The sequence below is a fragment of the Neltuma alba genome, unplaced genomic scaffold (assembly GCF_004799145.2).
Source record: "Neltuma alba isolate B1F8T4 unplaced genomic scaffold, ASM479914v2 tig00012095_pilon, whole genome shotgun sequence".
Classification (NCBI taxonomy): domain Eukaryota; kingdom Viridiplantae; phylum Streptophyta; class Magnoliopsida; order Fabales; family Fabaceae; genus Neltuma; species Neltuma alba.
In genome coordinates this window covers 76,019-97,810 of record NW_021636652.1, presented here as the reverse complement: position 1 = coordinate 97,810, position 21,792 = coordinate 76,019, and the positions used below count along the sequence as shown (strand labels likewise).

Sequence of the window (21,792 nt, the reverse complement as noted above, 5' to 3'; positions counted from 1 at the left end):
TGGATTATTTTTCATCATATGCAAATTGTTTTATTACTTGGCTTTGACTGGGATTCAAACTCGGATTCTTCAGCCCTCCCTGAATGCAATTTAATGAGTACAAGCATCGTGCTCCAAGAAAAACGTTTTTGCTCATTTATCTTCCAGTCTTGTTTTCACTGCTCTTGTGGGCAATTAGAATGCTCCAATAGGATCTATATCATTAAGGCATACGCAGTCTCAAATTTACCAGGATCTTGGTTGGTATGATACCGATCGCTCATGAGAGCCATCCAGTCATGGAATCCGAGAATTTTAGTCTCACCTTGGATTCTTGATCATGCTAGTCACCTTTTTGTTCTTTTCTTACTAAAATATGGCTAGTGGACCAACCATTATTACCGTACGTGTGAACTGTGGCTATTTCTTTTTCTGCCTGAACAATCATTGCCTGCCTGGCATCTTCCTTTCTGTAACAAGATTTTGAAATTCTAAAATTCCTTTCAGATATGAGATAAACTCCAAGCTTATTACTGTTCCACTGGATGATGCCGATGGTGATACTGTTGCTTCAACGAGGTTCTTCGACATAAGCTAAACAAAAAGACAAGGTAAACTGTTTCCTCCATTATTTCCTATGCTTTTTCATATGGCAACAAAAACCATTGATATTGATCCAAACCTTAGGTCTCTAGAGGAACATGACTCACTTCACATAGTTGTTGGGCCATTTGGGACAAAATTTTCTGGTCAAAAGGTTGCTGCAAAGCAGATATCAACAGGGATATTGGTTGATTTTTACATATGGGTGGTGGTGGCGGCCTTATTCAGTGTTGGATGAAATGTTGTGATGAGTATGTTAAGATAATTACGAAGATATATGAGCTGGATTACCTAACTCTGACAAGAAGCCTGGATACCCGGAAATGCTCCCATGCTATCTCTGAGCTGTGAAGCCTGAACAAAACCTTCTGTACACTTTAATGTAAGTACATGCAAATGACTCAGATTTCATCTGCACATGTGGAGCCCACTTGTGAGATGATTGCATGTTCAAAGATGTGTTGCACACGAGTGTCCCCCACGTACATACAAACAACTGGCAGCGCATTTGAGTTTGCTGAATTCAGGTTGCTTATAGTTATGGAGGTGGCAACTACCACAGCTAGTAAGTCCTCTGCAATTAACATATGCTAACATTTGACTTTTGTATTCACCAGGAGGGAGAGGATTTAAGGGAAAGGAGACTATTATCTCTTTGTTACACAATGTGTATGTACTTACTAGTGGATCAAATGAAAGAGAGAAATAAATGTTATGGGGAGATTTCTTAAAAACAGAGCATGTTTTATAGCCAAATAATGATCTATCATGTAGACTTAAATCATTATAAATGAACCAGACCATCCAATTGTTCATTGCTATTATCTGTGTTTTGGATTTATCCTCTTCGTTAATTATAGATATTTATATAAGCAATTGTGCCGTTGCTTTACAGTTTACACCCTATCTAGTGCACGTGAACATGTTGCCTCTTTAATGCGATTGTTCAGCTTCAATTTGAGCCATTATGAGTTCTTGTTTCAGTCGGTCAAATTCTAACTCATTCCCCATTAGTCCCAACATATGATGTATTTACTGCTTAGCTCTGATTAAAAATAAAAAAAGAAAAGAAAAGAAAAGAAAAGAAAATATTGGCTAAGAAAATGAAGATAAACCGAGTGATTATATCAAGAAGCTGGCAATTTATTTTGACACCAAACTTTTGCAGCATCAAACTCCAAACTTCCATGGGAGGGATTTTTAAGGTGGGAGATGGGCTGTTCTGAATCCGAAGGCGAAAAAAAGATCACCAACTGAACCCAAGAACCTTTAGTAATACAAAACTTCCATTTTTTTCCCTACCTTTACTGAAGAACATGTTCATCCAAATCAATAAAGCAGACCCTTTTCTCTATTATACATGTCTTGGAATCTTACAAAACTTGTTTTCTAACAACAATTAGCAGAGAACTCAACTGGAGGGTCTCTCCCTGGAGGAAGAAGAGTGTAAGAACTCAATGCAATCTTCCACAGCCTCAGCTCGGTGTGAATCGGTAGGATCTGATAAAGAACGTGACCTTACGAAAGTTGATGAAGAAGAAACCTTCCTAGATGATTTTCTTCTCATGGAAACAACCCTTACAGTAGCTCTGGCCACCTTTGCTCCAAGCCGCAGTAGAAATCTCAACGACGAAAATCTCGAGTCTTTCGGCAACCGGAAACTCCAAGTTCCGATTATCCTCTTCCTGTTTCCTAATACTCTTCCACTCCGGTCACCATGCTTCAGAAACAAGGTTGGTTTCTCATTTACATCAGGACTGAAACATGCCCTTTTGCTTTTTGTTGACATTTTATGTGTGAGAAAATGTAACGATCAACAGCAGAAAAACCAGTCCTTGAGCTTCGCTTCTTGTGTGATAAAAGAAAACAGAGCAGAAGCAGAGAGGGGGGGGGGGGAGAGGGGGAGAGAGAGAGTAGTACTAGTTTTGAGAGGGGAAAGGGGACAGTTGAATGGACTGGTAGGCTGCATATATAGACAACAGAAATTCCAAGGAAGAAAGCCAAGTTAGACTAAAGATGTGAAAAATAAAGCAAAAGGAAAATAGCAAGAGGGGAAAGAGTTTTATTGATTAATAAAACAAGATAGCAAGAAGGGTTAATACATAATTACCTAAACTGTGGATCCTAATTCTAAACTGTTAATTAAAAAGGAAAATACTCCAATTACAATCTGTAACATGAATAATACTAATGACTAAAGGGTGTGATGTTTCAAGACGCAAGGACATTTGAAATTCAAAAAGCTCAACTTGACCTTGAGAACAAGGAAGCCTTATGAATAGGAAAGAAGTATTTATACGGTATTTGATTGATTGATTCAATTAATCAAAATATATTATTATGCATGATAGGTGATTTGAAGATCTACTTGAGCCTGTTTGAGGGCATGTGCATGTGAATATGGTTTGAAAAATGTTAGTTTAACAGTAATGATTTTAATGGGGAGGCCTACCATGATTAATTGAGGTAAGCATTCTAAGACGAAGTGTGATTTATGAACAGGAAGAAAGAGAGAGAGAGAATCTGAGAAAGATGGAAAAGAAGAGGGAGAAAACAGGGGGGGTTTGGTCAAAAGACAGAAATGGTGGAGCCATGGAGACTAGGGAAGGAGACAGAGAGTGAAACTGTCAAAGGTTAACATATAAAAAGGAGGTGGTAACAGAGACAGACACAGAGGATACTCTTCTAATCAGCGTTGCTTTTAATGTGCTATTTGCATTTTGCAGGTCCTACGCTCTTTGCTTTTTTGCTTCCACTTTGCTTCTATCTCCGACAACACAAACGCTAAGCTCTTAAAGATTGAACCAAAAAAGAAAAAACTGAAATATTTCGCCAAGTCTTTTTTTCCTTCTTTTCTCTATAATAAACAAATGTTAAGGTTAGATTTGAAGGCCATGTTATGTTGTGAAATGAGTGAAAGAGAGAAAGAGGGAAGTGTGTTTGAATTTAGGGAATTTTGAAGTCATATTTCCTTTATCTTGTAGCGGCACAAGGAAATTCATGAGACAGGAAATTTGATGCGTTCCATTATTCCATTGTGGGTTTTGCAGTTTCATGTTGTTATGAGCCTTACCTTTGACAACTCTGTACTGTATCGGCAGAGAGACTAATAATAGAGATGCATCATTTATTTTACGTATGAAATGGGTAAGAGTCTCGATCTTTCTTTTCTTTTTAACTGTTTGAATTGACTTTAATAATTTCACTTCAATAGTAAAAAAGATATAGTGAAAATTTTAAAATTCATCTGATGACTTTTTTCTTTAAAAAAATTTGCTCATTCAGAGGTTAATTAGTAAATTACAAACATGGTTAAGGTCTCAAATGTTTTTCAATTTTGTCTTCCTTAGTACCAATAATTAATTATTCATTTTTAATGTATATGTGATTTTGATATGCTACTAAAATAAGATAAAAATATTAATCATCTTCAAAATTTCGTAAAACATCACTACCGAAAAAAAAAAGACTGAAAAAATAGTTTTATACTCCTCTGATCCTATTTGTAAGATGAAGAGAGAAAATATTTTTTGTTCTATTTATAAATCACTTCATTAAATTTTTAACGTGAATATATTATTTCGTCCTTCATTTATTATAGTATAAATAGTTTTTTTTTAAGATGTATATATTAAATAAAGATAAAATTAAAAAGTTGTTATATTTTAATGGAGAGTTAATACATTTTAAAAAAAATTTTAATTTATATAAAATATGTTAAAATGTCTTATAAATAGGATCATAAGAGTATCCAGAACAAAAGTAGTCAAAAGATGATGAAATGCATTTAAGTTGTTTGACAATTGGCGAGCTGCTGAAACTTGAAATGAGAGCAAAGAATGGGCCAAGTCTTGAATTGTCAGCTTTCACGAGGATGCAGTCAATGGGCTATAAAGGCAGCCTCAATAATAGCCTCTGTTTTGCTTTAATCACATGCCCACCATTCATTAAACACTCCTTTGAAAACAAGTTAGCCAATTCATTTGAATCCGTTTTATGGGCTTCAATGGCTAAAATGGGTTGGCCAAGAAAATTAAGCAAAAAGAATGACTAAAAGGGATGCATTATCCCCTACTTTGAAAACAAGTTAGCTTAAAAAAAAAAAAAAAAGCTTAAATGCGGGGAAATATTGATCTCGTTATTAAAGAACTGAAACTGATTCATAACTTACAAAGTTGTTAGATCAAATCTTATTTTTGATGTGAGAGTTTTATTTTTTTTTGGATTTCTCCTGCCAGTATCCCACACTCTTTGGGTGCAGACTAAATCCGGAGTCGTCCCAAGTGGGACTTTCCAGGATCAAGCCCATACACTAACGGGTGCGTGGCGCCTTGCTTTCCCCTTCTCAACCAGGCAGACCAACTCTCCCGGGCGATGTAAGAGTTTTATTAGCCAATAACCTGTAAGTATCTTTGTCAATATTTTTTGAATCTTAAAGCATGCGTTGACTTTAGTACGTTCGCAGAACCCAATTTGCATAATTTTTTAGGTGATACAATAAGTGCATCAGTTATTAAAAAAAAAAAAATACAAACAACAAACTACACGAGAGTTTTCCCCCTACTTTTAAGGCCACAAAACTTTTATACTACTCTTTTCTGGTTATAAGATGAATAATAAACTCTTTAACTGATTTGAAGATTAAATCTCAAACGATTTGTTTAAAATATGAGAACTTATATCACTTATGTCAACATAAATTGATATTAGTTCTTTTACTATTGATCAACCCTACAGATTTAAGTTTTAACCATTCTAGATAAGAGTAAATGAGCATGTTATGGTATTTGTAAGTGGATTCAATTTGACCTCTCCTTCCATCTTTATCTTTATTAAACGGTGTAATTTTTTTTTTGCCAGAAACTGTGTAATTATTACACGTTTTAAATTTGTTTAAATCTAGAATGGTGGAAACGCTAAGCTTCAATGTTTGTATATAAAAGGCATTTGACAAAATCATATATCACTCGTCGCTATGGAAAGAAAAATAAAGATATGGCTTTCATTACATGTGAAAGTTTTGTCCATTAACTGATGCCATCAAGAAATGGATGGCAAATAGGACAATTAGGTATGCTGTTCGCTTTTCTCACATTTTGCGCTAATTAAATTGTAAGAATATTATACTTTTCGGTTTTTAATATAAAAACTACTTAATTAATTTAGAAATGTTAATAAATTTAAATTAATTAACTAACTAATTATAACAAATGTAATGTGATCTTCTTATAATACTTTTGTATAACATTAGATTATATATTAATTTATAAGTTAAGTTAGTTAGTGTGAGGGAAAATAATAAAAATGAAAGATAAAGTGGATTGTGTATTTATTATTAGCTATCAATTAATTATTCACACAATGAGTTAACCCCTATGGCCATGGACATATAAAATCAATAGAGAGCCATCGATATATGGTGGAAATTTGGTGAATTATTTGCTTGTGGTTGTGACCCACATCTTGAAATTAGGCACTTAATTAATTATGGTTAAATAATGTCTGCCCAAGGAATATGCAATGGAATATTTTCCTTCCATTATTTAATCCTTCAATTAAATAATCGTGTTAGAATGTTTAAGTGTATTTTTATTCAAATATAGAAATTAGAAACACACTCACATTTGGTTAGGAAACCCAAGAATAATATATAATATATTGCTATTAAAGCTGAATAGATGATACATCAACTCAAGTTGATACACACACACATATATATATATAGTTGATACAGACGTCTCTACATAAATTGTGGTGACGAAATAATTAACTTATCCTTTCTCTATTACCAATCATCAAGTCATATTATGCAGTTTGGGGTGGATTAACTTCTATTACAGTGAATGCTCGATTTACAATGTGCTTTTATTCAAATTGCCCAAATTACATGCGTGAAAATGTGCCCCAAAACAAAGCAAGAATTGATGCTCAAATTTGTTTCCTCAAATTAATTACCAGGGCACAAGTCGTTAAGACTTGAGAGAATCACATGATTGACATCTCAGTTCTCAAAAGCTAATTATTAGGGTTGGAATACTCAAGGTCTTATTCGACCTTTCATTCAAGAAAACCCACACATAGCAATGCACTAATCTTCATTCAGTCCTTGTTGGTCAGCCTCTTTACAGGTATTCTTTTCTAGTTAATTACTCCTTCCTTTTCTTATTATAAAATCTAATTTTTTAAATAAGTTTGTCCTTTTTTATAAGATTTTCTTTGAGTTTGTCTGAATATTTAATATATTATTACCTATTTTACTCCTAATTTAATGTATTTAATACATTCTTTCTTCATTTGTCTCATTATTACTCTATCACATTTATACATTTATATATAAGGGTATATTTGGAAAAAAAAATTGCATTTGCTACATATTAATTGTTTTTAACTAATTTTATATTGTTTTCTTAAACCGCGTAATTTAGTTAAAAAGATCTTATAATAAAAAACAGAGAGAGTAATTCTCAATGAAAACACCATTATAACGCGCACAAGTGTTTAGATGAATCACATCCAAAAGTTAGTTATTAGAATTAGGAAACCCAAAATCTTGTAAAGTATCTCATTTAAGAAAACTCCCCTAATATTAGACTCATAACATGTTGCTACAAGTCCTTAAGTTTGTTCCTTTTAGGTGCACATCATTCACCGATTTTACCCATACCTCACTAAATTTAGCCACATCGCTGCTTCGTTCCATAACTTATAATTCCATTGATTGAGACCGCCATATGTTTTTAATTAAGAAGCAACATTGAAGACAGAAGACAAGTACGTTGGCTTTAAAATAAATCTGTAGCAAAATTTCTTACTTCTTTAGCTACTTTGTGTAAGTAGGAGAAAGATCTAAGACCAGTATACATGCAAAGGATGACGGTGTTTATTTGATACAATCCAACGTAAGACAAATACCTAGCTAGAAGACTAGGATTTTTACACCACCAGTAATTTTTTCATCAATGAGAGGGGAGATTTCAAGATATTTCATAGGAAAGATGCCTATATTAAAACCAACCGAACTGCAAATTTTCTGCTTGATGTTTTCCTTGACTCCACTACTGAAGAATAGCTGGGATTTATGAGGATTTGCATCCAACCATGTTGCTTTTGAAAATTCAAGGAATGCCTCTATCAAAACTTGCAGTTTTAATAGAACATCAGAAGATCATTTAATTGCAAAACATGAGTTAATCAACTTCAAATCTTTATATACAGGATGAAACCTAAACGGCCTGTCTTTAGGAATCATATATCATAATCAATTTAAATATTCCATGCTAAGCACAAATAATAGTGGAGCAATGGGATTATCTTACATAATCCCTTTTTAACCTTTGAAAAAAAAAATCATTTTATAAGTCTTAACTTCTCTTTTAAATGTACAAAGTAATTTTTTGATAAAAAAATTTTTCTCCCAAAAAAACATTCTACTCGTAGAAATGGAAGGATCTAAAAAAATGCTGTTAAATCTTAAAGCCCTGTGTGAAGGGGAGACCGGAGAGTTTTGAGTTTGGGTCAAGACGTTAGATAAAAAGAAGAATTACAATTAAGTCTTAATAAAAAGAAATAATTATCAAAAAATCTCAATAACAATTTGAGTAGCATGTAGTGACAAGTTTTAGAGTGGAGAATGATAATTTCAGAAACTTATTTTAGATAGAAAAAATGATAAATAAAGATCTCCCAATATGTGAAATTGCTATTTGAGACTTTTAATTTGAAAAATGACAAATAAAGACCCGATCTCATATTATAAATATGAAATTTTAGTGAAATGTCTGAAATGTTCCTAAGCCAAGTTGTGATTTGGTCTACTGAAGTTGTCATTCGCTAAAGTAAACTTGTCATTTCTCATAATCAACTTATTATTTGGTATACCCTCAGTCAAGTTGTGATTTGATTTACTGAAATTGTCATTCGCTAAAGTGAACTTGTCATTTCCTATAGTTAACTTATCACTTGACCGAGGGTATTTATAATATTTCACCAAAATTTTATATTTACAATATAGGACCAAGTTGTTATTTGCCATTTTTCAAATTGAGAGTCACAAATTATAATTTCATATATTGGGGTCTCTATTTGCCATTTTGCCTTTTATATATATATACTCCTCCGGTCCTAATTATAAGACCCAATTGACTTATTTGAGGAAATTAAGGAAGTAAGTTAAGTTGGTTATTTATAATAAATAAGTGTTGTCATTCCTAAAATATCCTTGCTAATTAAGTATATTGGCTAAAACTATCATTATTAGAAGGATTATCTTGGAAAAAAATGCATAAATATAAGAGACAAAATGGATTGGGTCTTATAATTAGGACCAAATAAAAAGTCAAATTGGGTCTTATAATAAGGACCGGAGGAGTATATATATATATATATATATATATTATCCACAAATAGTGGGAAAGGAAAAGATATGCCTTGTGATCTTAAGATAACCCGAACGGGTAAGAAAAGACAGCGACCCAATGAAACAGCATATGCTCTACTTCGTTCCCTTTTGATTCCTCGCAGTCCCGCCATGAGAGAGAATATCCATTGTTCAGAGTCCCCTCCAATTATGTTAGATTCTTAGATTCCTTCATTCAGAGTCTCTTACTCTATTGATTTTAACCAAAAACTATAATTCAAGGGCAAGCACCTTTATCCTATACTCTTCGCATCTTTTAACATCATGAATTCAACTTCCATAAATCCCTCTATCTCTCATCGTTTCCTTTCATCATCTTTCCTGTCTTCTTCATCTTCTTCCTCACACTCTCTACCTTGCGTCAGATTTCATCAATTTCAGTCTGTAGGAGCAATACCCATAAGTTTTTCTCCCAGACTTTGCCCTTTGCAGGGATCAAAGAGAGTGAACAGTAGAAAAAGCTTCGTCCTTGAATCAAGTAATATGACCATTGCAGATGTTAATCTCCACGGCGAGGAGGAGGAAGACAACCATCCAGCTTTGCTTGATTCGGAGAACAATTCCAGGCCTCGTCGAATTGCTCTCTTTGTTGAGCCTTCTCCTTTTGCGTGAGTCTTGTGACAAATAGCCTCTGCCCTCTTCTTTTTTGGCATTGTGAATAATTTTCAGTGTCCATTATAGCTGATTGTGGGATGTACGAAATCTCTTTACGTTTTTCTTCCTTTCTTTAGGATAGTACCGAATTGAATTGCACTTGGTGCTCTTATTCAGTATTCACTTCATGGTGTTTGATGAATTGACTGTGAGAGCATGAGTTCTAACATCAGAAGCGATAGACTTTCCTGGCAGCTTGCTTAAACACTGAACGTCATCAATTTTTTGTTTTTAGGCTTATAAATATCAGTAGGGCCTTCTTTGCTCTCTATGTTGCTTACGACCGCTGATATTCTACTCGGACTGAGCATATATATTGTTGTGAATTTTCATGTTGATTCGATCTTCCTTCTCGATATTAAGAATCTTCAGATATGGCGGATGGGGTCTTCATAGTTCTCTTTAAGTACTTTCACCGTTGTGAAGTTCTTGCTTTGTTTTGTAATTGAGTTGACTTTGCTTTATCAATCTAATCATTTGTTGCTCAACTGTGAAAATGGTGTAAATTCTAGACTTGAACTAGCTTATCATCACGTGAACAACAGGAAGGAATTCTTTCTAGTAAATGTTGAGGAACAATTAATCTTCTAAGTTTTAGTTCCTGCCTGCACTACGGTGGTATTCATAATGCATTAACAATGCTTTGTGTGATAAGAGATTATTACGTTTGGGGAAGGAACTTAAACTTATGTCTTTATTTGAACTAAAATACTTATTCAGAGCTATATCCATTTTACAGATATGTCTCAGGATATAAGAATCGGTTTCAGAATTTCATCAAATACCTACGTGAAATGGGAGATGAGGTATTTGTTTCCCCTCAATTTCCTTTATTTCTACTATCTTTGCATGTGTTTTCTTTTAAAATCTGCACTTGTTGCTTTTATTTAATATCCTCAGTTATTCAGAACAAAGGTAGGATAGATAACTCCAGCATTAATATTTCGTATGGCAAGAATGATTTTACTAATTTGAATTCCCTGTTTTATTAACTATTCAAACTGCCATCTTGTGACTTTTTTTTTTTTTTTTGAAGATTTTGAACTATAAGTGCTCCAATATTAAAACTAAACTTTATTGATGTTACGTTCATTATTGTACTAGGATTCTCTTGCTGAAGTTGCAAGATACTCCCTCCGTTCCTTATTATAAGAGACATTTGATGCTTATGGCATGTTCCTATATATAAGAGACACTTACAAGTTGTCTCTACTTTTTTGTGTTGATTTACTATTTTACCCATATTTATTATCTCCAACTCACACTCTCTTTCCCTCCTACTTCTCTTTCTTTTAATAATTTAATTGTTCTCTCTCATGCTCTCTCTCCTTATTAATGAGGGTATTTTTGGAAAAAAAAATTATACTTTTTACACATTAATTGTTCTTAACTAATTTTAACTGTTTTTTTTATCAACGTACTTCGGTTATTTGTCTCTTATAATAAGGAACGGAGGGAGTAGCTAGTTAGAAGCGCCAGCATGAAGTACATTTAATTGATATACAATTTCTGCGAGCATGTTTTAATATTAATAGTGACCTCATTTGTGACTACTGTAGGTCATGGTCGTGACCACACATGAAGGAGTGCCCCGGGAATTTTATGGAGCAAAAATAATTGGGTCGCTGAGGTTAATTAAAATTCCTTTCTCTTGCTGCCTGGTTGCTTATCTCACCTTTTTCTTCATCTGTTGTTTATTATATTGTAAAATTGTTTTTCGTGAATCTTAAACTTGGGTTTCTTTTAGGCAAGAACAATTTGGCGTTTCTAGTGATTTTCTTTTGATTATTGATCCTCCAGGTTAAGTTGTGCGCAGGTATAGTTGCGATCTCTGACACTTCTTTCTACAACAATTTTGACATGCAGCTTCCCTTGTCCATGGTATCAGAAAGTTCCCCTCTCCTTAGCACTTAGTCCAAGAATAATTTCAGCGGTTGCCAGATTTAAGCCGGACATAATTCATGCATCATCCCCTGGCATAATGGTCGGTCAACAACTCATTTTCTCTTATCAATTTGGACACACTGCATTTACAAAAGTGAATATGTATAAATGAGCGCGCCCGTGTGTGGTGTATTCTAAGAGTAATAAACAGAGATATAACGGGTACAATGGTTAAATTGAAAGCAACATAGAGTCGCATTCCTTTGAATCCCCCCCTGGATGTAAATGATCCAATTCGCGCCTTCATTCTACTCAAAAGGATATTGTAGAAATAACTTGACTTTGGCTATATTTCAGGTTTTTGGCGCCCTTGTCATTGCGAAACTCTTGTGCGTGCCTCTTGTCATGTCTTATCATACCCATGTACCAGTGTAAGCAGTAATCCGTGTTCAGATTTTTATTTTTATTTGTATTTTTACCATTTTACTTGCGGCTTCCTACTTCTCCCTAGGGCTAATTGCTTTTCCAATGTTGTCTTTAGGTACATTCCAAGATACACCTTTAGTTGGCTGGTGAAACCCATGTGGATGATCATAAGTATGTGCCCTATCTTTCTGCCTTAATAGGATTAAGGCTCAATATTTGTCAACATGACATGAAGTTTTCCTGTTTTGTACAGAATTTCTTCATGGAATGGCAGACTTGACTCTGGTGCCATCAGCTGCTATTGGGAAGGATCTTGAAGAAGCAAAAGCAACAGCAGGTGAACAAAAAGAAAATCCCTTTCCTGGATAATTGTCTGTCAATTGTAACAGTAAAGTTAAAAGTCTTGCTTCTGCTGTTCGATGTCCAGCTAACAGGATTCGTCTTTGGAGTAAGGGTGTTGACTCAGAAAGTTTCCATCCTCGATTCCGGTCACATGAAATGCGAGTAAGACTGAGGTAGGAACCTTCTCACATTTCTTTCATATATATCTTTTTAACATAAAAGGATGTCATCTTATTACCTTTTTATGCCAAACAGCAATGGTGAACCTGAGAAACCCTTAATAATTCATGTTGGACGACTTGGAGTTGAGAAGAGCTTGGATTTTCTCAAAAGGTAGAGTCCTTCATCCAGCTTATCATTTTTCCTGAAATCTGTCGTCCATCTCAAAAATCAGAAGATTAACCTAGATCTATGAAGGCCTCATGATTATCATTTACGGATGTAATGATATTGATCTTGAACCTTTACATTTTGACTTGCCTATGCCTGTAGCTTTCTCTGCTACTTTGATCCATGCAAGATATTTCAAGCATTATAGTGTGAATATCTGCATACTGTCTTTGACATTCAAAACACTTGATTTGGCAGGGTCATGGACAGACTTCCTGAAGCAAGAATAGCATTCATTGGAGATGGCCCGTACAGGTAATTTAATCTAACTTGTCCCTGTTAGCTACCATTACCTTGTGTTCGTAATCATGTTATGGCTACTGTTACCATAAAAATTTTCTCAAAAGGAAAATATATGGCACCTTCTACTAAATTTGCTTCACAACTGACAGGGAGGAGCTGGAGAAAATATTTGAAGGTATGCCTGCAGTATTTACAGGCATGTTAGGAGGGGAAGAATTATCTCAGGCATATGCAAGTGGAGATGTCTTTGTGATGCCTTCAGAGTCTGAGACGCTTGGCCTCGTGGTCTTGGAGTCCATGTCTTCCGGTGTTCCTGTGGTGGGAGCACGTGCTGGAGGAATCCCAGATATAATCCCTGCAGATCAAGAGGGCAAAACTGGCTATCTCTATACTCCTGGTGACCTTGAAGACTGCTTGAGCAAGCTAAAGCCATTGTTGTACGACAGAGAGTTGAGGGAAACCATGGGGAAAGCTGGGCGGGAAGAAATGGAGAAGTGTGATTGGAGAGCAGCCACTCGAAAGATTCGGAACGAGAATTACAACACAGCCATATGGTTTTGGCGTAAGAAAAGAGCTCAGTTACTGAGGCCTTTACAATGGCTGGCAAAACGTGTTTTCCCATCGCCAGGACCAGAAGCTATCAACTACAGGTAAAAAATGTGATGCAACATTCAAGTAACATATTTTTTGAGCCTAGGCTGGTTTCTAGCAAGCATTATTATGGCTTCAAAGAAGCCTTGTGTTGTGTGGTGCAGAATGAGTGAATGTGTGATCGATTGTGATTGTCTTGCTGCCCATTCAGTGTATATAATGGAACAAAAAATCCTAGTAGCCTTCCCTTTCATGCTGTGCCATGACTTTTTAGAATGAAAATTTGTGATGCCTTATATCAAGCCAGTCTGATTGGACGGTGGGAACCACATCAAGAGAAATTCTGGAGCATATGTGGTTTACTGAAATAAATAGATGTAGCCTCTACTAGTTCCCTGAACACATCCTTTTTCACCTAACAATGGATGGACGCTTTTCTTCTGCAAGTGTGGTTTGGTTATTTCAGTTTGCGCTGAGTGCCTTTTTATTGTATTACAAATATTTGCGTATAAAATCATTCTTCCTGTTGGTTTAAGTGCAAGGTTCCCCTAAAACTGGTTTTTCATCATCAAATGAAAAGCCGATAGCCCAAAACCAACTTTTTATATCTTGTAGCTTTTCCCCCTTTTTCTATCTTGGATTTAGTTCTCTCTCACTTCACTTACTAACTCCATTTTTAAGCAGTTACAACTTACAACATGAACTGTATATAATATAATCAAAGAAAAGTACATAAAAAAGAATAATATAAAGGGAGAACCCAATCTTGTATACAGCCATTTGATTTCGTGTTATTTTTATCTTAGAATTTACGATTTTACATTGTTATAATGCTCATGAGAAACATTTTTTTTTTCAAAAAGGAAAGTGTAGAATAGGACTGACTGAAACCATAGTTTCTAATTGTGTCCAAGCTTTTTTTTTTTCAAAAAAAAATCTCTTGAACCGAATGTGCCATGTATTTAAAAACAAAAATGAAAAGAGTGGTTTGATATAATAAAATGAAGAGAAAATAAAAGGGGAAAAGGGTGGATGTAGTGAAAAGAAAAGAGAGGAAACATGAGATGGATAAGGCAAGGAGAAGAGGTTGAAGCAGCGGAGAGAGGCAAAGAGAAGAGGTTGAAGCAGGGGAGAAAGAAAAGAAAAGGGGAAAAGGGTGGATGTAGTGAAAAGAAAAGAGAGGAAACATGAGATGGATAAGGCGAAGAGAAGAGGTTGAAGCAGGGGAGAGAGGCAAAGAGAAGAGGTTGAAGCAGGGGAGAGAGGCAACTTAACTGCATTCGGCCGTTCTCTGTCCCTTTCTTTTGGGTCCATTCATTCCCCCGCCCAACATTCTCCCCATTTCATTGCCTAAATATTTGGAATATATTTTTGAATGTTTCCATTCTCTGTCCTTTTCTCATTCTAATTTTTCTGCCCATTTGGTTCAATTGCTAAATCAACAATCAATTAGATTGAAAAATCACTCATGAAACTGAAGGTTTTCAAAATCAAAACGACGCATGAAATTGGGTTATATGATTGAAGCCATAATTTTGATCAGAATGACAACTTTTCCTATCACTTTGCCTCGCCTACAGACATATACCTTACTTTGTTACTAGTATTTTGGTTTGGCAGCAAATCAATTCTCACTTCTATTCGCAAAGCATGATCGTACGATTAATATAAAATAATAATTTTCTGTATTTGAACTATCATCATCATCCTATGCTTGACCTGTTTTAAGTAAAAAGTTAGAAGCAACATAAACAAATTTGTCCCGGATAAAGTAAGAGCTATTATTCATGTAGACCCACATGCTCTGTTCCTCTCTGCTTGTCTTCCCTGTCCACATCAACGTAGTAAGTAGGCAAATTAAAATCCATTGAATCAAAAGCTCAAATGATTTTGATTAAATATATTGATAGAAGGCTACAACACACACTACGTTAAAATTCCCAAGTCTCGTCTAACCTACCATTTCATCTCTATTTTACATCAGCCATCATGCACACCTCTTTTACACACTTTGACCACTCTCCCAAACTACATTCTTAAATTCATATATTACTAGAACTCACTCCATCACTTACCTCGTTAACTAATAGGATAACCTTCAAACACCCTACCTGCAATCTTAGTCATTCTTCTCTCTCACCTTTTTTTTGCTTTTTTTTTTTTTTTGGTGGTGGTGGTCATGTTATTCCATGTGTGTCACGTGGAAAGTGAAAGCTGCACTGTCTTCTCTCTCTTTTTTCCAGAAAATTACTAGCCAATTACACAACTTTGACCCCACCACACGACCGTTGACCAACACTCAAAAGACGGTAAACTCTTGTGTCGTTTAGTGGCGGCCTCACTGCCCTCACACACCATCCGTCCCGTCGTTTCCAACTCTCGCCCGCTTCCTTCTCTTTATGTTCCTACTTCACGGCACAACTCACACGATCGGCGATACGTACTGCATAAACTCCGGGTCATTTTCCAGCCCGGCCATGGTCTCCGGCGCCAAAACCACTTCCAGATCAACACTCCCGTTTCCTTCTCTTCCCGGAAACGCCGAGATCTTCCCGTCAAATTTGTTCGCCTTCCCACTTCTCACCGCCAGCGGTCGGCCCCATCCGAAATCGTTGTCGTACATCGGAAAGCGCGGCGAGCTGCCCATCGTGATCGATGCGCCGTCGAAGTTCCCCAGGGGAAACAACCTCGGAGCGTTCTCCCAATCCTTTATGCCGCGGCGCACCATGGCATCGTCGTGGGCGACGACGTTTTCGTGAAGAAGATTCGCACACCATCGCAGATCGCGAGAGAGAATCTCGCCGACTTCAGCGGTGGTTGGGATGCTCTGAATCGCGTTGCCGAAGTAGTAAGCGTCCATCTTGGGCCTCAGACGGTGGCGACAGTTCACCGCCATGCGAAACGTCGACGTTTTGGATGGGTCCAGCTTCCTCGCACGTGTCACGGAGCGCCACAGCTGAGCAGATAAGGATTGGAAAGATGAGATCTCTCCAGTCCTAGCGGGTACGCCGTTGTTATCTGCCTTTATCTGCCCGTTAGTAACGCCGTTAACGGTTTTCCAACTGTCGTTCACCTGCTTCCCCATTACCTCCGTGGCATCCGCGAAACCGTTACGGACGCCAGCGTTCGCTCTGAGCTTCAGCTTCTGAATTGCTTCCCTGCTGAAGTGGAAAACTCTCTCCCGGAGAGGCTGGTCGGCGTCGAATGTCAGCTTTGGGCCACCTTCGGGTACTCTCAGCACGGCGGCAGAGTCGAAAACGGTGTCGCGGGTGAAATCCGGCGAGTTCGATATCTTCTTCGCGCCCTTACAGATCTCAGCGAAGGTATTGAAGAAGTGCCAGAAGGAAGTCCCATCAGTGAGGGAGTGATTGACGGTGCATCCTATGAACACCCCATCGGCGAGCTCCGTGACCTGGACGGCGACGAGGGGGTTGTGGTGGCCGGAATAAGAGATGGTGTTATCGTAGACAAAGAATTCCTTAAAGCAGTTGGGAACATCCAGAAGTTCAGGGGAGTAAATAGCGTTGATACGGAGGTGTTTAGCCCTGGCGTGGACAAAATCAACGCCGGCATCATTGCAGAGGATGTGGACGTAGCCGAGATCATCAGTGATGAGGCGGCCGGCGAGGGCGGGGAAATGGGAAAGAGTAAGAGAAAGAGAGTGTTTGAGGAAGACGATGAGGTCATCGAAGGAGTAAGGAGGGAGGGTAAACAAGACACCCTTTTGAATGTAGTGGCAAGAGAGCATGGGGAGGTCAGAGACGGAAAGCCTGAGGGTTTTAAGTGGGGATTTCTGATCTGGGATGATGATGCATTTGGAGATAATGGTTGTAGAAGCAGAAGGCATGATTGCCAAGAAGAAGAAGAACGTAAGAGTGAAATTAAGCGGAGGGAACAGGGAAGAGTTGGGATTGAGAGGAGGGACGGAGCGAGGGAGATATATATAGAGGGGGAAGGGGGAGGATCCACAAATTAAGATGCGATGGATTTGAGTGGCTAGTGTTTTTTTTTTTTTTGGGACTGAATCGGGGGGGGGGGGAGATTGAAGCTAAAGATTGAAGGAAGGATGTGAGATGTTGCATCAGTGCCTGGACTAATTTTTTTATTTTTTTTAATGTTCTCAAGGTTAATCAGTAAAAAATAAAAAGGAATAAAAAATGGAAAGTATGAGATGACGTGGCAAGAGGATGGGAAAAGAGGACACCTGGAAGAGGGGCTGTGAGATTTTATTTTATTTTTTATTAATTAAATTTTGTTGTTGGGAATGAGAATTACAGGAAGCCGTGAGACTGAAACATAATCCAGAGTCAACCGTGATTTTGCTGCGCAACAAATCCCAACCCCCTGCTCTGCCCTGCCCTGTTCTGTTCCCAAGTCCAAGCTTCTCGTCACTGCCTTCACCTTCACACTTTCCTTTCTTATTGTGTTCGAAATCATGTTGAGGGGAATTAAGCCCATGTTTTTGGCAAAAGGAGCCTAAGGATATTTGTGCTAAAACCTCAAGATATTTTGGCAAAACTAGCGTCGAGATACTTTAGCCAGACCCCGCATTTTAAACATGTACTTTGACTTCAAAGTATAAATCATACTTCAAAAGATATTATACATATTAAAAAAGAGAAAAAGTTAAGAAAATCAGTGAGAAAGTTTCTGTTTAAAAAAAAAATTATTGGTAAGCAGCAGCACTTCATGTGTTTTTATACATAAAAAATATCAAATTTTTAAAATTTCATACGCAGAAAGTATCGGTATCTCAATTTTGATCTTTCAGGCCAAGAATTATAAGTTTTTATAGATTATCATGTTAATTTAAATTATAATGTGTTATGTTACTCAATAATTTTTTTGAGCTGATGTTATTTAATAATTTTAAATATAGCAAGGGGAGGTTTTACATTTTAATGTGTAATGATACTTGCATCTTTTCAATTAACAGGATTAAAACTAGAATCTTTGAATGTTTTATGACCTACTTAATCATCTAACGATACTTTCTTAAGATGTGTCAAAATGCTGGAAACATTTTATACATGTATAAGAGCACAAGAGAGTAATTGGTAAGATCTTAGGCACCGTCTTGAATTATTTATTTAAGTTTAGGTTAATGGCCAACTTAGTTCAATTTAGTTACATTTGATTCATTCTAATTAATTCATTTGATTTAACTTTTTGTGGGATGCTGACTATGAACCTAAATCAAGTTTTGCTTATACATCTTCAATTTAATTCTTTTTCTTCACTAGACACTAACCCCTAATAACTTGGAAATTTTTTTCTTTTGTGTGGATGACCCACTTTACACCTTGGTACCTTGTACTATTTGCAAATATGAAAGTTAATAATTTACAAAATGTCAAGCACCCAATTTTGCTTTGTTGGCACATATTCTTTCATTGTGCTTATTAAATTTAGAGGTTAAGGAATCTATCAACAAAAAATATGTAAAAAAAAATTAAATTTGGCCTCGGCTGGCAGAATAAAAACACACACCAACAGTATAATGAAATACTAGTTCAGTCTATTTTGTCCAGACAAGATGAAAGAGATGTTTGGGTATAAACAAAATCATGTTTTAAAAATGTTTTTACGGTATGCGAAATAAATATGTAGAGAAATTTATCTCGATTTATAAAAAAATACTTTTCAAAGCACTTTTTGGATTACCAAACATCCTCTAAAGCATTAAAAATACAAAATTGACACATAACTGCTTTAATTTCCATTTTTTGTCACTTGGCCATGACCAGTAACTACTTTTCTTTCTTTGGAAAAAAAGAATAACAGGTAACTACTTTTCTTTAGGTGTGTGGTAGGTTGAATTTACTCATGTTGTTAGGAGTATTAATAATCTCGTTAGTGCCTATTAAGATAGGATAAGCACAAACTCAAACTTATGAGAATCCGAAATATTAAACTGATTATCAAGTAATTGAATCGTATTCCTCCCCTTCTAATTTCTTTTTTTGGTGAATAAAAGTTTAGGTGAGTTGGGTTTTAAAGGTTCACCAGGCTAGAGCATGCATCAGACCCAAAAACGTTTACAGAAATACTTACAGATCGCCCACTAATAAGGTCTTACATTGACAGTAGGATTCGAACTCACGACCTTGTGAGTTATGAGCCGACCCCCTACTAATTTCTTTACTTTATATTTCCTTTAGTTTTGAATGTATTTTTTATTTAATTTATAAAAATTAACAAAATGAGTTAAATTAATTGCTTATTTTTAATTTGTCAAAAATTTATTACCCTTTTCCGAATTACCCATATATTTAATTGACTATATTAAGTTTCTTGAGCAAAAAAGATCATTACTTGGAAGTATTTCATAAAAAGTATTATTTAATATAGTTGGTAAGAGTGCAAAGCCTTACATTAATAATCAAAATAAAAATTTTTAAAATGATCTTATATTCAGAACTAGAGAGAGTAATAGTTGTTTAGTGGTTGATTTAGGCATTTTCCTCAAAAGGGAACAATCCTGTTGTTGTTGAATTTGATGGGTTTGATTCAATTTGGAATAGGAATACTTTACGTGCATGAAAAATAATTTATTTATTTATTTATTAAATCTAAATCATCCATATATACTTCTTTCTTCGTATGATTTTCTCTTGTTACAATACATATGGCGATTTATTAGAGGAAGAACACAGTATGACTATAAACCCTATACTTTCGTGAAATTTAGAATCTCTACAATTGTGACCTTATATGTTTATTTTTTTTTTTTTTTTTGATAAACCGTCAATTGTCATCTAATATCTTTATTTACTTCAAACTACACGAATCTCATACATTACCATATGAATTATGAAGTTTAAAACTAAAAGTCGCATGAGATTTAGTAATAGGAAAATTTGGAATAAATCTCTTATTAAGAAATTAATCGATAAATGATGCATAAGAACTTTATGCAACTTTACTTTTCTTAATTTTTTTATATGCAATCTATCTTTCTTGGTGTACAAGCATCTTCTCTTGTGACAATATTTTCTTTGTACAATTCAACTTTTTTCATATGTAATTATCTCTCCTTATATATGTACAAGTTATATTTCTTACGTGTAAATTAATTTCTTGTATCTAAATAATGTTCTGTACAAACTATCTTTCTTATGTGCAACTCAACTTCCCTTTTGTGTAACCCATTATCTTAGAAATCATTTGCTAATTAATTTTTTTAAAGAGGTATTTATTCTCGATTGTTTTTAGTTATATGTATGTTTTGATCATTGTTTGAAAAATCCACCTAAATTTAGTTCTCCCCTGCCTTTTTTCATTGTTCACCCAACATAAAGAACTCATGCACCCAACATGTTTAAGGGAGTTGAACACACATCTCATACTTAACATTTAACTAAGACTTAAAAAATCCTTAGAAGGTGTTTAGAAAAAAAACTAAATCATGATTTCAAAAGTAATTTTATAATATATGAAGTAAATATATTAGAAAAATTTTGTTTTGATGTAAAAATACTTTTTAAAAATAAATTTTGTCATTACCTTTTGTTTTTTGCCCAACGTTTTTTGTGATTGCCAAACCCTCACTCGGTATCGATTAGATTAAACAGAGCCAACCTGCCTCCTCGCTTATTATTAAAATAATTTCAAGAATATATCTTGAAAGTGTGCTGACACTTCACAATGACATTTATAGCCTGCTTCCTTTGCGTTATCATGTGGAATGCGTCAGTGTTCATGATTAGGAGATACTACCTCTGGTACTTAGTATAAGATCTTATTTAACTTTTATTTTGATCCTAAATATAATACCCCAATTCACTTTGTCTCTCATATTTATATATATATTTTTCCTAATGTAGTCCTTTTAACAATAGTAATTCTAGCCAATACACTTGATTAGTAAGAATATTTTAGAAAAAACAACACCTATTTATTACAAATAACTAACTTAACTTCTTTTTTAATCTCCTCAAATTAGTCAATTAGCTCTTATAATTAGAACCAGAGGTAGTAGTATATTTCATATTTTATATTAATATTAATCGTGAGATTTGTTAAATAACTACTTAAATAGTGATATATATGTAAATCCATTTTATTTTGTGTAATCAATAAATATGAGTAACTTAATAATCTTATTAAATATATACAATAGTATTATATGTATTTAATAATCTTGTTTATAATTAAATGTTATAATAATTTTTTAAGAAACATTTTGAATATCTTTTGCTCTACTTTTTAGCGATGTTCAATCTGTAAAATGTGCAAAACACACGGATGATGGGGACAAAAAG

The 21,792-nt window shown here is 35.2% G+C and overlaps 3 protein-coding genes and 1 long non-coding RNA gene across 4 annotated transcripts; 2 read left to right on the top strand and 2 right to left on the bottom strand.

The window, feature by feature from the left end:
• Positions 1 to 701: 701 nt before the first annotated feature.
• LOC114722468 (uncharacterized) lies at positions 702 to 1,403 on the top strand. Its single transcript, XR_003738159.1, has 2 exons — positions 702 to 1,109; positions 1,200 to 1,403. It is a non-coding gene; the product is annotated as an uncharacterized LOC114722468 (long non-coding RNA).
• A 590-nt stretch (positions 1,404 to 1,993) lies between these two features.
• LOC114722487 (uncharacterized) lies at positions 1,994 to 2,371 on the bottom strand. The gene has a single exon (XM_028908534.1). The coding sequence runs from the start codon at positions 2,369 to 2,371 to the stop codon at positions 1,994 to 1,996; it is 378 nt and encodes a 125-aa protein (XP_028764367.1).
• Positions 2,372 to 9,035: 6,664 nt separating this feature from the next.
• Positions 9,036 to 14,063, top strand: LOC114722462 (sulfoquinovosyl transferase SQD2). Its single transcript, XM_028908498.1, has 11 exons — positions 9,036 to 9,606; positions 10,392 to 10,458; positions 11,212 to 11,282; positions 11,519 to 11,636; positions 11,894 to 11,967; positions 12,078 to 12,133; positions 12,216 to 12,299; positions 12,390 to 12,477; positions 12,560 to 12,637; positions 12,893 to 12,949; positions 13,087 to 14,063. Exons 1-11 carry the CDS (start codon positions 9,263 to 9,265, stop codon positions 13,589 to 13,591), a joined length of 1,542 nt encoding a protein of 513 aa, XP_028764331.1. The 5' UTR covers positions 9,036 to 9,262; the 3' UTR covers positions 13,592 to 14,063.
• Positions 14,064 to 15,400: 1,337 nt separating this feature from the next.
• On the bottom strand, positions 15,401 to 17,445 carry LOC114722518 (BAHD acyltransferase DCR-like). The gene has a single exon (XM_028908565.1). It carries the CDS (start codon positions 17,373 to 17,375, stop codon positions 15,951 to 15,953), a length of 1,425 nt encoding a protein of 474 aa, XP_028764398.1. The 5' UTR covers positions 17,376 to 17,445; the 3' UTR covers positions 15,401 to 15,950.
• Between the last annotated feature and the right edge of the window lie 4,347 nt (positions 17,446 to 21,792).

What these genes read in the sequence shown, in the direction of transcription:
- LOC114722487 (XM_028908534.1), bottom strand. Translation starts at nt 2,371, where the DNA reads ATGTCAACAAAAAGCAAAAGGGCATGTTTCAGTCCTGATGTAAATGAG.
- LOC114722462 (XM_028908498.1), top strand. Translation starts at nt 9,263, where the DNA reads ATGAATTCAACTTCCATAAATCCCTCTATCTCTCATCGTTTCCTTTCA. An exon ending in GAAATGCGAGTAAGACTGAG is followed by an intron (nt 12,478 to 12,559) that starts GTAGGAACCTTC and finishes TATGCCAAACAG; the next exon opens with CAATGGTGAACCTGAGAAAC. An exon ending in AGCTTGGATTTTCTCAAAAG is followed by an intron (nt 12,638 to 12,892) that starts GTAGAGTCCTTC and finishes TTGATTTGGCAG; the next exon opens with GGTCATGGACAGACTTCCTG.
- LOC114722518 (XM_028908565.1), bottom strand. Translation starts at nt 17,375, where the DNA reads ATGCCTTCTGCTTCTACAACCATTATCTCCAAATGCATCATCATCCCA.